General features: G+C 42.0%; 1 protein-coding gene across 1 annotated transcript in view; it reads right to left on the reverse strand.

The window, feature by feature from the left end:
- LOC147617472 (uncharacterized) overlaps window positions 1-14,428 on the reverse strand; it is an 82,376-nt gene that overhangs the window by 13,046 nt on the left and 54,902 nt on the right. The window contains exons 3-13 of the mRNA XM_086775724.1: window positions 11,592-11,743; window positions 11,372-11,455; window positions 11,222-11,284; window positions 10,922-11,062; window positions 6,482-6,676; window positions 5,409-5,519; window positions 3,822-3,877; window positions 3,388-3,538; window positions 3,154-3,294; window positions 2,439-2,546; window positions 2,236-2,334 (exon numbers count right to left, since the gene is read on the reverse strand). Of these exons, the coding sequence (XP_086631850.1) occupies window positions 2,236-2,334; window positions 2,439-2,546; window positions 3,154-3,294; window positions 3,388-3,538; window positions 3,822-3,877; window positions 5,409-5,519; window positions 6,482-6,676; window positions 10,922-11,062; window positions 11,222-11,284; window positions 11,372-11,455; window positions 11,592-11,743 (1,301 nt within the window). The remainder of the gene's footprint in view (window positions 1-2,235; window positions 2,335-2,438; window positions 2,547-3,153; window positions 3,295-3,387; window positions 3,539-3,821; window positions 3,878-5,408; window positions 5,520-6,481; window positions 6,677-10,921; window positions 11,063-11,221; window positions 11,285-11,371; window positions 11,456-11,591; window positions 11,744-14,428) is intronic.

Below are 14,428 nucleotides of genomic sequence, written 5' to 3' on the forward strand. Positions count from 1 at the left end.
ATCATCCCACCTAAAGAGATAGCTAGACACCTTAGTTATCCCATTGGTTGGGAATTGTCTTTGAAAGATGAAACTCAATTGGTGCTAGAAAAATTGCACTCGAAAATAGAATACTAGAAATTATCTACATGGCCTCTACATGTGCGATTGTGTATAGTACAATCAATAGTCATAGCATATGTCCAGTTCTATCTTCCGCTCTTACCTTGGTCGAGCAAACAGATTGATAATTTCATGTTTAAAGCAATGGAATGTCTGTGGAAACCAAGGTAGATAGAAAAGGGTTACGTTTGTTAAGGCAGGACTTTATTTGTTCGCCCAAAATACATGGTGGACTCAATGTCCTTAACAATCATTATCATATACTGGCAAAGAAAGCCACTCTTCTACCTGCATTTATAGAGCAAACCAAGCCATGGGCACGCATGCTGGGTGTCTGTGTACTAACATGCAAACAAATGCATATAAACATTGGATCATCAATTATGATGATATAATCTTTGGGCATTTTCATGGTCGTATTCCACGCTCTCCATATTCGACTGCTCTCATTCGAGATTGGCAAGCTATATTGTGTCACTTGCAATGGTCAGGTAGACCTCCAAATCAAGGAAACTCACTACTCCTACAGAGTATTCATTGGAGCAAGGTGTTTGATCCACTGCTTGCTTGTCTCAACCAAGAAAGGCCTATAATCTTTCTACATTGGGAATTCATCACATCTGCGAGTTGTAGATGAAAATGGTTATGTTCTTACCTTCCCACTTGCAATCAGACAATGCAATTTGGGGATGCACCACAAGCCAATCTGGAGACTCATTTCGAAAATAGTACAGGCCTTTCAGCCAGTCCCAATGCTTGAGGAATCACTGAGAACTCAAGATTGGCATTTTCATAGGCAAATTCCAGGATACTCCTATATCATTTGCCAATTTGTATGCAACTAAGGCTTATAGGTTGCTCTTACCACCTCAATGGATTGAGGATCATGCAAATCGCCTTTGGCATATGTCAAAATCTCTTGCTTGGTGGAAAGCTGCATTGAAAAGAATTTGGAAGAGTGGATTATCCCTCAAGCAATGATTGTTTCTGTGGCGATGACTGGTTGGAGTATTCCCAATTGGATCTCTTTTGGTACGAAGGCTCATTGCCACTACTTCTTGTAGGCGGTGCTCTCATTCTACAGATGATAAAGTTGCACAATACGGAAGCAAAACATAGAAGAGAGGGAGAGCAAAGGAGAGAGAGAGAGAGACATCAGACAATGAACATCATGTTATGTAGCAAGAGGCTTTTACAATAGCCAGTAGATAGTGTAGAACAATGTGCCTATGAATGAATGGATTGTTGGATAACAAGCGAGAGGAGAGGAAGCCTTTATATAAGGAAGGAAGAAGCTGGCCGACTGCCCCTGTGGAGCTGGTCAACTCCAACAAATAAACCCCATGACTAGGAAATCCTCACAACTAGCATAAAATACATGAGATAAACATCCAACCTAATACAAGGCCAAGCTCCCACTCAACACATGAGATGCACAAATTCTAGCAATAGATACAATGCCTTACCTTTTGTGGTATTGTTCGCACTCTCGCGATTTTCTTGATGATTTGTCTGCACATCTTCAGGCATGTTTTCCGGGGAGGCGTTTCGGGCATTGTGGACTATCTATCATGCTCGGAATCAGTTGCTCTTCTGTGGAGATTATATCCAGTTGTTCGTTTATTTCCGGAGAGCCCTTTTCTAGTCCCTCAGATATTCTCATGAAATCAGGGGACTAACCTTCCAGCAATTAGAAGTGTTTTCCCACTGTTTCCCTCATTTGGGACAGCTATGAATGTATATTTCTTTTTTCTTAATGAGACAATGGTTTCACTATAAAAAGAGTGTTTGTGTGTGTGTGTGTGTGTGTGTGTGTGTGTGTGTGAGAGAGAGAGAGAGAGAGAGAGACGTATTATCATCTACAAAAGACAAATGTGTTACAACAGTTCCATGAAGTAACTGAATCATGGAAAAAGAAGAAGAACAAACTAGCCACCTACACAATGGTAATCAGGTGAGAGAGAAACCCAAAACATAGTTTGTTGACTAAGTACACAAAATTGGTTTGTTTTAAGCTCAAAGACTCCAACATAAAGAAATATATAGTAAACCAAAAGAAATAATAATAATAATATAATAAAGCAACAACAATACAAGCAATAATTTCTCAAGACAAGGTACAACATAAGGGACCTGAAAAATAAGTCCATCGGCTTCATGTGAAAGTTTTCTAATGAACTGATGGAGCAGTTTCTCTGTAGTTGACAGCAGCCAGAAGTCTTTTCTGCGCACCTGGTACAAGTATGCGGGTTTGTGAAGTACTACTGTAGAACTTCTGTCATAATGTGTCAACAAATACTACCATAAAAGTAAGAAAGCAACCGAAAAAAACTCACCTTAAACGGTTCCATGTCATAACTATACCAAGTATTAGTATGGGCATCCTGGTATCGAGGATCTATTACATCTGTTTTTATCCTCTTCCACCTTTCATGAAATGGAAGCTGATACAAAAATTTATCTAGTTAAAAATCTAACAAATAGATCAAATAAATCAGCATACAATGTAGAGCATTCTAGTGACCCAAACCCCAGGGAAGATATTTGTGCGCTGGCAATAACAGGGTTAACAAAAAAATTTGGTATTGTTGCCAAGGACATCTCTTTTTTCTGATATAGCAACTATGAAGTTGCCTGTAAAAGAGTAACTCTGCACTGGCTGAACTGGGGAAGATGATCCCTGTTGCTGTTGAGTGCACTTCAAGCCTGCTCAATAGCAGAGATCTGTGAGAGGTGTGTCAACAGTCACAGGCTCTTCTTGACGATTACGGCAACATGTGAAAATGCTCTTCACGCGATGAGGTCTTGAAAATAGAGATGGCCAGTGTAGCTACAATCAATGTGATCGCATAATGTAATGTGTGAGCAAACAATAGTACCTACCATTGGCTACATTGTCATATGGTCCAACCAGAATAAAGATATTTTTCAAAGAAAGCAACAGGACTCAAGCACCAAAATTTAAGGGAAATTTTGGTCCAGCACCAGTAGAGAAATATGATAAAAATTGAGTGGAGATGTAGCCCATGTACATGATAAAAAATAGCATACCTGCACAAGGGACTCCTGATTCAGCATCATGATATCATATATCAGATACCTTCTTTTCCGCTGATGAGTTTCAGGTATCTCATCAATAACCATCTCACCATCTAATAATGTCAGATGATGTGTCTCCGAGGCCGTTGCATTCTATCAGGTACACACAAATGCAAGACAAATCATAACCGCAAGTACGGAAAGAAAAGACCCCCAGATATACAATCCATCAAGTTCTGTTAGTACCTTTACAGGAAAGCGCATTTGAACCCTTCGGAATTGGAACTTTCTATCTACTAGGTAGCAACCATCACGAGTTATGAACATCATGTATCTCGTCCCATCTGCTTTCCAAGTAGCATAATAATACCGTTGTCTCAGGAGCTGCAGATTTGATCTGTGAAACCCAAACAGGAATAGGAGATAGAAAGCCCATATAAGGGACATACATAAGAAGACTGTGCAAGCCTCTTCACCGCACCTTTTCAACACTAGTCTTCATCATAAATACATCAAACAGAGTATCATGGCCCCTTGCTCATTCTAAGTCTCTATGATAAACAAATCAGAAGATCATGGCCCCTTGCTCACTCTAAGTCTCTACATAAAACAAATCTAACAGATCATTATAACCCCTTGCATTTAGTAGAAGCATAGAAGTTGATAACTCGGAACATTACCTGCTTAACGACACTGGCTGAGATCCAGGAAACTGGTAAAATCCATGGCTTGAAGGCTGCCTAAGCCATAATGGCAAAATTATGTGTCAGCTACCCATAGTTGAAATAAGGAGCAGTAGTTTCATGCATCTTATTAACAATAACATCACCGAGATCACAAGCAAAGAGATGAATAAATTCATTTTAGGAGACCTTAATGGTCATGCGCACGGATGTAGAGTAGGTTAAAAGAACTTGGAGAAACTCTTACTGGTGAATTTGCTTAAACTAGTGGTGGAAATCAGCTTTGGGTCAAATTGTTGGTGACAGAAAATGCTCAAAAGCATTTTCAACAGGTAGATATCCAAGAGATAGCAGGTGAAAAGGACATCCTGGGGCTGGACTGCGGCGAGGTAATCATTTGCCGACTGAACCATAGGTTGGAGCAGCACCCAAAAAGCATGTCTATGCACAATGGTGGTCAACGGTGCTCAAGGACGCCTGGCAGTTGGCTAGGGTGTCACCATTTGGTTCACTCTTATGATTTGGACAATGTTCAGTGAGCCCAGACTTATTTTACAAAGGATGTGAATGGGGGAGTTTTTCCAAGGTATGATGGGTTGCCAAGCAATCTGCAACTCTATTAATTATGGACTTGTTCATACATGGCTCGATGTGGTAGTGTGATTATATCACCAGTCTTAAGGCCCACAGTAGATGTAACAGAAATGCATTTGATTGTGTTTCTACCCAAGCTAGTAAATGGATTCAGACAAACTGTATTATGGGCTGCGAACTGATCCAGTGGATAAAATGGTAAGCATCAGAGAATTGATATACTAAGTCTGTGTGGTAAACCACGGACATTCATATAAGGCATCAAACAAAGGCTTTGGGATTCTAGCCTTAGAGCATGAATCTCCTGTTTGGAGAACTAGAGTACAACCCCTACAGCCTTAGAGCATGAATCTCCTGTTTGGAGAACTAGAGTACAACCCCTACAGAAGAAGGGAAAATATACTCTTCAATGTAGAAAAGGAAGACCTTTTTGGTCACAAAATCCCATGATTCACCATACAAAGTCTGACTAGAGGCCTCCACCTGATGCTGCCAGGCCATTGTTTGGATTGCCTTTTGATTTACAACCTATTCCTTGTGGAGTGGGGTGCAATTGTTTTGTATAGACTGTTGAAATTTCTTTCTGCCTTACGTTCTTTGCTTGCTGGAAAGCTTTCAGGCTTTATTTTGCTTTGGATTTTCGCAGATGCAAGCAGAAGGGTTTTCGAAGAACTGACCTCTAGCCGGCCTGATTTTATTAGAGTACTTTTGGCTGCCCTTGTTCTAGTCAACTGGAAAGAGCACTTAATCTACTATTTGCTCTCATGATGGGAGACACTACTCTTGCTGAAACATGTTGAACCTTTTGTAAACCACTAAGTTCTAACTTGAAGCTACATTCCCAAGAACTCGTAACATGCACATGCAGGAAACCTTTTACCAATAAATATCAGAAAAAAGGTGCACTTTAGTCCAGCATCCATATATTTTAAATGAAACAAGTCTATGATGAGAAACAACAGGAATTTAACATTCTTTAGCCTGCCGTACCGGATTGATATGGAGACCAAAGTAACACAACTTTTGCATCTCAAGTTGCTGCATGTCTGGAATTGCATCTCCAAGTACATCGTCATTTGTCAACATATCTCCATTCACACTCTACAAATTAAATACCATAAAGCAGTCAATACATGCAACGTAAGCCATTCCAACATTATGACAAAGCCTGTAAAGAAATGATCTACTTCTTTCAATAATCTAGAAAAACAGCAATTAGTTGAATGTGTGACAGCGAAAAGTCTGTTCCCTCCCATCATAATATCCTCAATAAGGACACAAGAAAACAGCTACTCTGACAATCGAGCAGCTTCTTGGCCTTCTTTATTTAGTACACACGAAAAACTGAAAACGATATTGAGTGATACTGTCAGAGCACATTTTTGCATTAAGGTGCTTTGAGTGTCAGGACTTTTCGGTGAGTTCCTCACAAAATGCAATAATTGCCTCAAGGACAGTGTCACAGTCACTATTTGTCTGGGCAGACTTGTTCCACCCAAATCTGAACCGGACCCCACACCCTTGCCTAACTCATTTTTTACGGCAATACCACAGATAGATACACCCTAGCAAACTTCAGGCATTGAAATAAAGTTTGCCGCATTTGAAGACACTGCAGGCAGCCAGAAAGCAATGAAAGCACAAAATGCAAAGCCGAATACTGCTAGATATGCTGAATTCCAGGATAGAATAAACAAACTGAATATACTGAAAAGTGTTTTAAGAAAGTGGGAAGACATGTGCCAAAATAAAATAAAAAACCTGACACAAGCAAGATCATAAGATAAGGACTCGAACAAAAAACTACACATTGCGCATGGCAAAGCATCCCAACTAAATACATGCTAGGAAATGTGCATGACTCCTTGACAAAGAGAAATAACCCCTGGGCCCTAACTTTCATCAATGATGATTAAGTTCCTACTACGGAATTCATGGTAATTCACAGAAACTCTAAACTTCAATAACTGCCACTTAAAGTGCAGTAGGAGAAAATTTCTTGCCAAAAAAATCAAGAAGCCTAACGGAGTGAAACGTATAAGAAAATTTGGCCACCATCTTACCTCAAGTGACGCCAAAATGCCTCCATCGTTTTCGCCATCATCGTCTTCACCATTCAAGTCCACACGCTTCCACTCGGGGGTGGACGGCGCTACAAGTGAATCAGGTCTTCTCTCATTGTAGAATGTAAAAAGTGATTCAATGTAGTGTTGCTTATAGATTCCAGGCGGCCTTGCTGATGCAAACTGCTCAAGAGCCTGCACGTTCCAAGATGAAATATGGGGCAAGGGGTCAGAGCCCAATTGTCAAAAGCCTGCACAAAGCCAATATTATTGAGCATTGATCATCAATCACAGAATGACCCTTAGACAGCTAGGACTTGACAAGCCTTTGAGAAGGTTCACTGCTAAAAGATGCACATGATCAAGACGACGCACCTCCCTGCCACTCTCTATATTCTTGGTGTAGAACCCACGTACCAAGCGAGCATAGATTTGAAAAGAAGATACTGAGATACATTCTATGACATTTTACTCAGATTATTGGTGTCCAAAAGTACATGCACAAACATAGGGCTGCTTTGACCATCACACATGCACAAGAGAAGGGGCAGGTCCCCCAGCTTCTTTGACAACATGCCAAGTTTATATCACCTCTAAATTCATAGTGTGATTCGCACTTCAAAACGAAGAGTTAAATTGAGTTAGTTATACCATCCTCCCGCTCATATCTAATACAAATCATGTAAGCTTCTGAACCCTAAAGACCTGCCACTCAGCCACATAACAAAAAGATTGTGCATCTAGACATGACTAAAATAGCCATGATCCCCTCAAACATCCAGACAACACAGCCACGTCCTGCCTTTATAAAGATGCTCTTTTCATCCCATCATGCACCATTCCATCTTTTCTCCACTACAATTCTCATCCAACACTCCCTGCATGTAGAGACATGAACTACTTACAGCTAAAGCATGACATACCAAGGTTGAAATTATAAATTCATATTCCAGTGGTATTACTTTGTGTGATTAGGAGTCGATTTGTGTGATTAGAGTAGGCTTTGCTTCTAACCTTATACTCTTTTGTGTTTTATGTTGATTAATTTTTTCCTATTCTTTGTCTCATGGGAGTGGTGGAGTGAAGAGCAAGCTCTGATCTCAGCTCCACTTCTGACAGCACCAAGATAAGATATTATCTTCCATGTACACATTGACGCATTGGCTTAGGTAATAGGATGCATATTACTCAACCACACCAAAGAAAAGAACATGGACTTCACAATTTGCTATGCACTAGTAGACAGTTGAACGAGCCAGAGAAGAGAGAGGCTTTATCGACCAGACTTTGGGAGGATTGGTTAGGCAAGGCTGCCACTAAGCGCCATGTATGCAATTGCTACTCAGCCTCTGCTGATGTATATGGATATTCTTACTCGGGAATGAGAATTACATGGAGTGGTATAGCCAAACAGGTCATCAATGGTCGCACAAGCATACTCTTTTTTCTTCCCAGTAGATATTATAAGGGATTTGACAGTGATTACAGATGTTCTACAATTGTTTAGGACAGCAACAAGCCTAAAAATCAACTTTAGAAAGTCGAAGTTGCTACCATTAAAACAAGCGGATTGGCAAAGTATTCTCTGGCCACAAGATATACTAACCCCAAGCCAAATCACTTGGCATTTGGAATATCCATTGGGTTAGAGCATATCTTTCAAAGACACAGTTGCATGGGTGTTAACAAAAGTCAAACAAAAGGTTGATTATTGGCACTTCTCTACATGGCCTTTCCATGTCAGGCTGCAAATAGTACAATCTGTAAGCCCAGCGGGGCGTGCCGTGACAGTGTCCAAGAGATGAAGATATATAGAGGGAGAGAGAGAGAAGGGAATAGGGATCTTGCACAGTACACCACACTGAGCGGGGAACAGGTCCCGTCCCCTTTGAGAAATTTATTCAGGAACAATCCACAGGCACGCTGGCCAAGATCAATACAACATGAATACAAAAGCAAACAAATATGTCGATGTAGAATATCCAAGTCGATGTCGATGTCGATGTCGAGGCACAAGATCTCTGATGTCGAGCACACCACGAGGATTACCCACCAGAATCTTTCACCAGGCTAGTACCAGATCCAATATCCTAAATCCAGACCTAAGTCTAAGTCCAAATCCAAATCTAGATCCACATCCAAGTCTAATCTAGAAGTAGAAAAGTATCCCTCAAAAAAACTCACAGGGATGTATGTGTTTTTTTCAATGACCATGAGGTTAGGTGGTTAAAGCACCGAGTGTGTGGGCAGTGCTAACTAGTGGCGCAACCCAAGAGATAAAAGCCAAGCGGCGGTGATGCTCTAAAGATAGCAAAAGCATTCCTTTGTGTGTCCATGTGAGCATGTGACACCTATTGAGGACACCTAGCATCATATTTGGCATAAGGCATATGTGGTGGCAAGCTGTAGCATATGCTTTAGAATATGTAAAGGGGTTGTCTCCTATAAAAAGACTATCATTTTATGTTTGATATAGCACATTAAGCAAGATGTAGCCTTTCGTGTATTCTCGCTCTATTAGACAACCCATTCAATCACCCACGAGCTCTCATCACTACCCTGCCTTACCTGCTCGTTCCTCTTAAGACACCCGTGCTACCGCCACACCTCCACATCGGGTGGTCGTCCTACCCTGCCGATGGTGTCCAAGCTCCCCTTGGAAATTCCCAGTGTCTCGTTCTTCGAACAGCTTGGCCCTGCAACTCAAGGCCTCAACCGACTGTTCTGTGCGTGTCCTCGGTCCCAACGCTACCACCAGCCCAACATCGACCGTGGACACTTGTGCCATGCTCTTGTTTGCTATTGAGTCTCATCCTCGCGTTCCCTCTCACACCTACCTATCCCCCGTTCGATTGGGCCTTTCCATGGCAATCCTCGCCCATTCGCTAGTGTTCTTGTGTCACTCAATCCTATGGCTTTGCATACCTACACCTCCTGTAACCCGTTCGATGATGCTCTCGCTACAGTCTGCCCAGCGCCTTACGCCTATCTTAGCCTCTCTTCACTAGCCCCTGTGTTTCGCCCTCTATTGCTCCTACCTATTGGTCATTGTTGGTCATGTCCACTCCCGGCTAGTTCAGGTGTGAACCCGGCTTACTCACGGGTACTTTTTTCCTGTGACTCGACACGGGTTTTTTCCCGTGTGAACACACTTACGTGTGTTGGGCACTTAGCCCTAGGCCTTTTAGTACTGACTTGTACTTTCATTTCACATCATTATTGAGTACATCTTTTCCAGCACTCACGTTTCTCTATGCTTGAGGGTGTGTGTGTGTGTGTGTGTGTGTGTGTGTGCGCGCGCGCGCGCGCGCGCGCGCGCGCTAGCTTCCCTCCTACCCAATATTGGTATCAGAGCCTGGTTAGGGTTAGGGTTTGCCCCCTGCTGCCCTTCAGAGCTTGAGCTTCAGCCTATTGGCATCAGGGTTTGCAGCATTAGAGTTTTGTTGTTTAGGGTTAGGGTTTCACCCTGCAGCCGCCCTCAGCCCACACTGGTAGCTGAAAATGTGCATATGATGTCATGTCGATTGAAGACAGACCATTATTGTTTCCACAAGCAAAACGGGTGGCAATTGGGAGCCCATTACCACCCTGTATGGAGACTTGTTATTGCTCATCTGGCAGGACATGTGGATATGTCGTATATATGGGTTGGGCAACGACAGAATGATAGGTTGCTAAAGAACAGCCAATCACGTTATATTACGGAAATTCTTCTTTGTAGACTGACAACAGCAAGGGCATATAAATTACTGTGTCAATAGCCATGGATAAAGGGACATGAGGATAGGGTGTGGCATATGAACCAAGTCCTTAGGCTAGTGGGAAGGTAATTTGGGAAAGATATGGCAAAGCAAATTGCCTTCAAAACAAAAGGGTTTTTCTATGGAGATGCCTCACGGGAATGCTCCGAGTAGGAGAGTATTTGGCAAAGTGGAAAATTGCAGTGCAATCATCAGATGGAGAGTATTTATCATTTGCTATGGGCATGCACTGACACAAGGGATTTTCTGAATTGTCTATTTTTGGATATGTGAACAAGATTTCCTTGGGTGACATTTGGAAAAATGTTTCGGATGTTTGGAACATATCCTTCCAGACTGGGGAGTATGCTCTTTTCTTTGCCTAGGCGAGACATTTGGCTATATGGACAATATGGCTGGATCGTAATCATGAGGTGTTTGCACAACCTCACATCGACAAGTACGTATACTTCCGTCGATCATTACGTTAGTCATTGCATAACAGTTTTGAGCTGCAGCAGATTGATCAACAGAACTATGAAGTGTTTTTCCACTGTTTTTAGATGTACTTTAATGAAAGCCTCTTACTTTGAGGGTTCTCAAATATAAGGTAAAACACTGGTTTCACATAAAAAAAATATGTGTGTGTGCATGTGTGTGTGTGTGTGTGTGTGAGAGCGTGTGTGTGGGGTTATATTACCTGTTCAACTGTCAGGCCCTGCTGACTCCTCTTTAAATAATGAATGATCATATATCCAGTACGGTTATAGCCATGGGTGCAATGCACTAGTATGTTCTTAATTTTCGTGTTTCCTCTTTGTGTACTTAGGAAATGCATGACCTGTTGCGTACAAATGTAGTCAGATCAACCACTTGATACATAAAAACACAGCATTTTCTAAATCCCCCCCCCCCCAAAAAAAAAAAAAAAAAAACTGACTTTTTTCACCCTTCTACAGAAAAATTGGTCAATTAAGTTGAAAGCATACTGATCACATACTTCATACACAAAGACATTGACTGAAGCATTATCTGGAACTTCATTGCGACCTCTACACGGTATCTGCAGTAAAATAAGTAAAAAATTGACCATCTAGATACACACGAAGAAAAAGTTGCATTGTGCACAAAAATGTCCCGTCTTTCAAACCTTCAAATATTTGACGCTTTGATCCCTCCATTCTGAGGCAGCGTAGTACCGCGTTGTATTGGTGAGGTCTATCACCATCCCTACCTGCTAAGACTACCGCTTGATAAGGCTGCAAAAACTAGCTACTAGATGTGTAAACAGACTACAGCATCTGACTAGAAAAAATCCAAAGTAAACAGACTACAGCATCTGACTAGAAAAAAATCCAAAGTAAGCAAACCTCTCTACCCATAGCCCGCAGTTGCCGCCCCACATGTTGCACTGAGTATCTTTTTCCTGCTTCTACCACTTCATTGAAGTGAGGTCCGAGCGGCACCTTGGAAGGTATCAGACCAGCAATAGGCAGCCCAAACTTCGGACACTCTATCCACCCTGTAAAAGCAAACAGATGAATAAAAGGGTAGCTAGCTAGGTAATTTAAGAACATCATTAAATCCATTGACAAGATACCAAAGATGTATTAACATGATAAAGAAGAAACACAGTCCCTACATATAGAAACACGCCAAATAAGCATAGAGCTTGAAAAGCCACCTTAACAACATAGCACATGACCTCTTAATCCTTGCCTACAGAGCGAACAGCAAACTCCTGCACTTGGAAGTTCATATCTCATTCCTTCTTCCCTTCAAAGTCAGGCTTGCACTCACAAGGTCCACGCTCTTCAGCCTCTATGGCACATTGTCCACCACTAAGTGCTTGATGCATCCTGCAGCCCTCAGAAGAGGACTGACTTCCATCCCACTTACATAACATCATGTTGACAAATACTTGTTTCAACAAGTAAAATGATGCATCCTATGTGTGTCCCATGATGTGACATGAGCTTCGCTAGGCACAAACTAGGATTATTATCTACTTTATCTATTACTAGTTGTAGCCCATACTTCTCCAAACATGAAATTAGTAAACGGAAACAGTGTGCATGTGAGGAAACAGAAACAGCAAAATACATGAACTGCAACAGAGGGGCATCTGTAAATCCAAACTGAGGACACGAAATATCATGATAGATATTGGCATGGGCCCATAAATCTAGAATCTAGTTGGCATGTATCAAATTCTAGCACTCCAAGTGTTTGCTTCACTCCTTTTGGCAATAAGTTCAGTTTCTTGTTTGCACCATAGTCGCATCAAAACACATTCTGTATAGTAAGTATAACTATTTTTTCTCTTCACACTATGGGATTGAAAACCAGCTTTGCCACTTGAAAGTCATGTTTGAACAGTGAACTCGAATAGTGATTAATCAATAAATGTTTTACATGTGTAAATCTTATTCTTGTCTCGTGCACCCTCTGCAGTAGAATGCCCATGTGTCCATGCTGCTGAGTAAAGCACAGTCTAGTGACATTTTGGATGAACACTTAGCATGTTCTGAAGCCTGGTCCAAGAACGATGGACTAAAGTCGATGCATACACAAATACAACCCACTCAGGTTAAGTTTTGTACAAGTGTCCAGGCAGCTTATTGGCCCAAGAACCAGGCGCCAACACTTGTGTAAACAAGTCTAGGACCCATATAACATTTTGCACACTGAATGGTCAGCTTACCGGGCTGGCTGGGCAGCCGCGCAAGCAGCCATTAAGGTCAGGCTGGAGGTCAGCTAGAAAACGCTGCATATGGGGTATTTATCCCCAATTCTTCTCAATCATGAAGTGTAAAGCAGGCTGACTTGCGCACACATATGACTCCGAATCCCATCACGAGTTAACCAAAGGGGCTGTCAAAATCCTATAAATAGGACCCCTAGGTTACAAACAAAGATTATCGTATAATAATCCATGAATATTCAGGTGAAAAATCGTAGCCATTCATATTACACCTCCCACAATTCTCATATCTCAAATCTAACACAAGGAGGAGTTTTCTCCCGCAGCAAAGATCAGCCAGCCAGTGTCTAGAACTCGCAAGGGCAAGAGTCCAAGTAAAGCTCAATTTCATGCAGCTATAATCAGGGTGAACATAATCTATGCCGTCGGCCATCCCTAGAACTCAACCAATGCTCAATCCACACATCTTTTCACACAGTTTTCCATGTACTTAAATACACCATTTGTGGTGAGGGAGTAGTTGAGACCCAACAGGTTGTCTTCCCTCTCTGTGCTCCCCTTCTCTATTCTTAAACTCTTCAAGATCAAGAGGTTGCACACTCTGATTAAGCCTTGATTATAAACACTTCCGCATACATATAAGATTGATATTATGCTAGGGTTTCCAGAATAGAGAGAGAGAGAGAGAGAGAGAGAGAGAGAGGTGCAGTGTGCAACGGATTTACTATATTGTATTATATACAATGAAAATGTTTACAACAGCATTCCAAGAACAAAATGTTCTTGAAGGTGATGATCCTAGATCTCAACCCACACACTGTTGTAGATCACCTTTGCTCAGCCCAGTCGAGAGGAAACACTCTTCTGCAAACACTCAATCGCTTGGTAGAATGTTGAGATGGGAGTAACCACGCATGCTTATATTAGGGGGCTAGATGTCTTGTACCGGTGCTCATGTCGCCGGCTCGTAGAGGACAAGCCCATGACTATAGAAATGATGGGCGACTCTAGCTTCACCCGGCAGACTGCCATGTGGAAGCTACATGGCATGCCCAACATGCTCCTGGTCACTGCCTATTGCATCCCTAACCAGGCCTTGGGGTAGTGTCAACTAGGGGTTAGGATAACCTGGGTTAACGCGATGTGCTAACCCAGGATAAGGGTTAGGGCTTAGCTGGGCGTGGGGACTAATAGGACCTGCCCAAGGGCTAAGGGCTAGCAAGGATGAGGTTGGGATTGGCTAAAAGTCAATAAAAAGCTAACTGGAGGCTTATAATGGCTACAAGCTTATAATAAAATCAATGGGCCAATAATAGCCTAGTTATTACTACATAATAAGGTTAGGCTCATTATGAGGTATCCACATGGAGAGAGAGATCTCTAAGGCGTGCAAGAACTCAAGGCCAAAGTAGTTGTAGGCAGGTAAGCAGTCTAGTGGTATGGGACGCATAGGCACTATCAAGGCTTGGCTAGCCCACACCAATCTAACCTTAGGCTCAAGGG

The sequence above is a fragment of the Cibotium barometz genome, chromosome 36 (assembly GCF_041138505.1).
Source record: "Cibotium barometz isolate CiBa-2024 chromosome 36, ASM4113850v1, whole genome shotgun sequence".
Classification (NCBI taxonomy): Eukaryota; Viridiplantae; Streptophyta; class Polypodiopsida; order Cyatheales; family Cibotiaceae; genus Cibotium; species Cibotium barometz.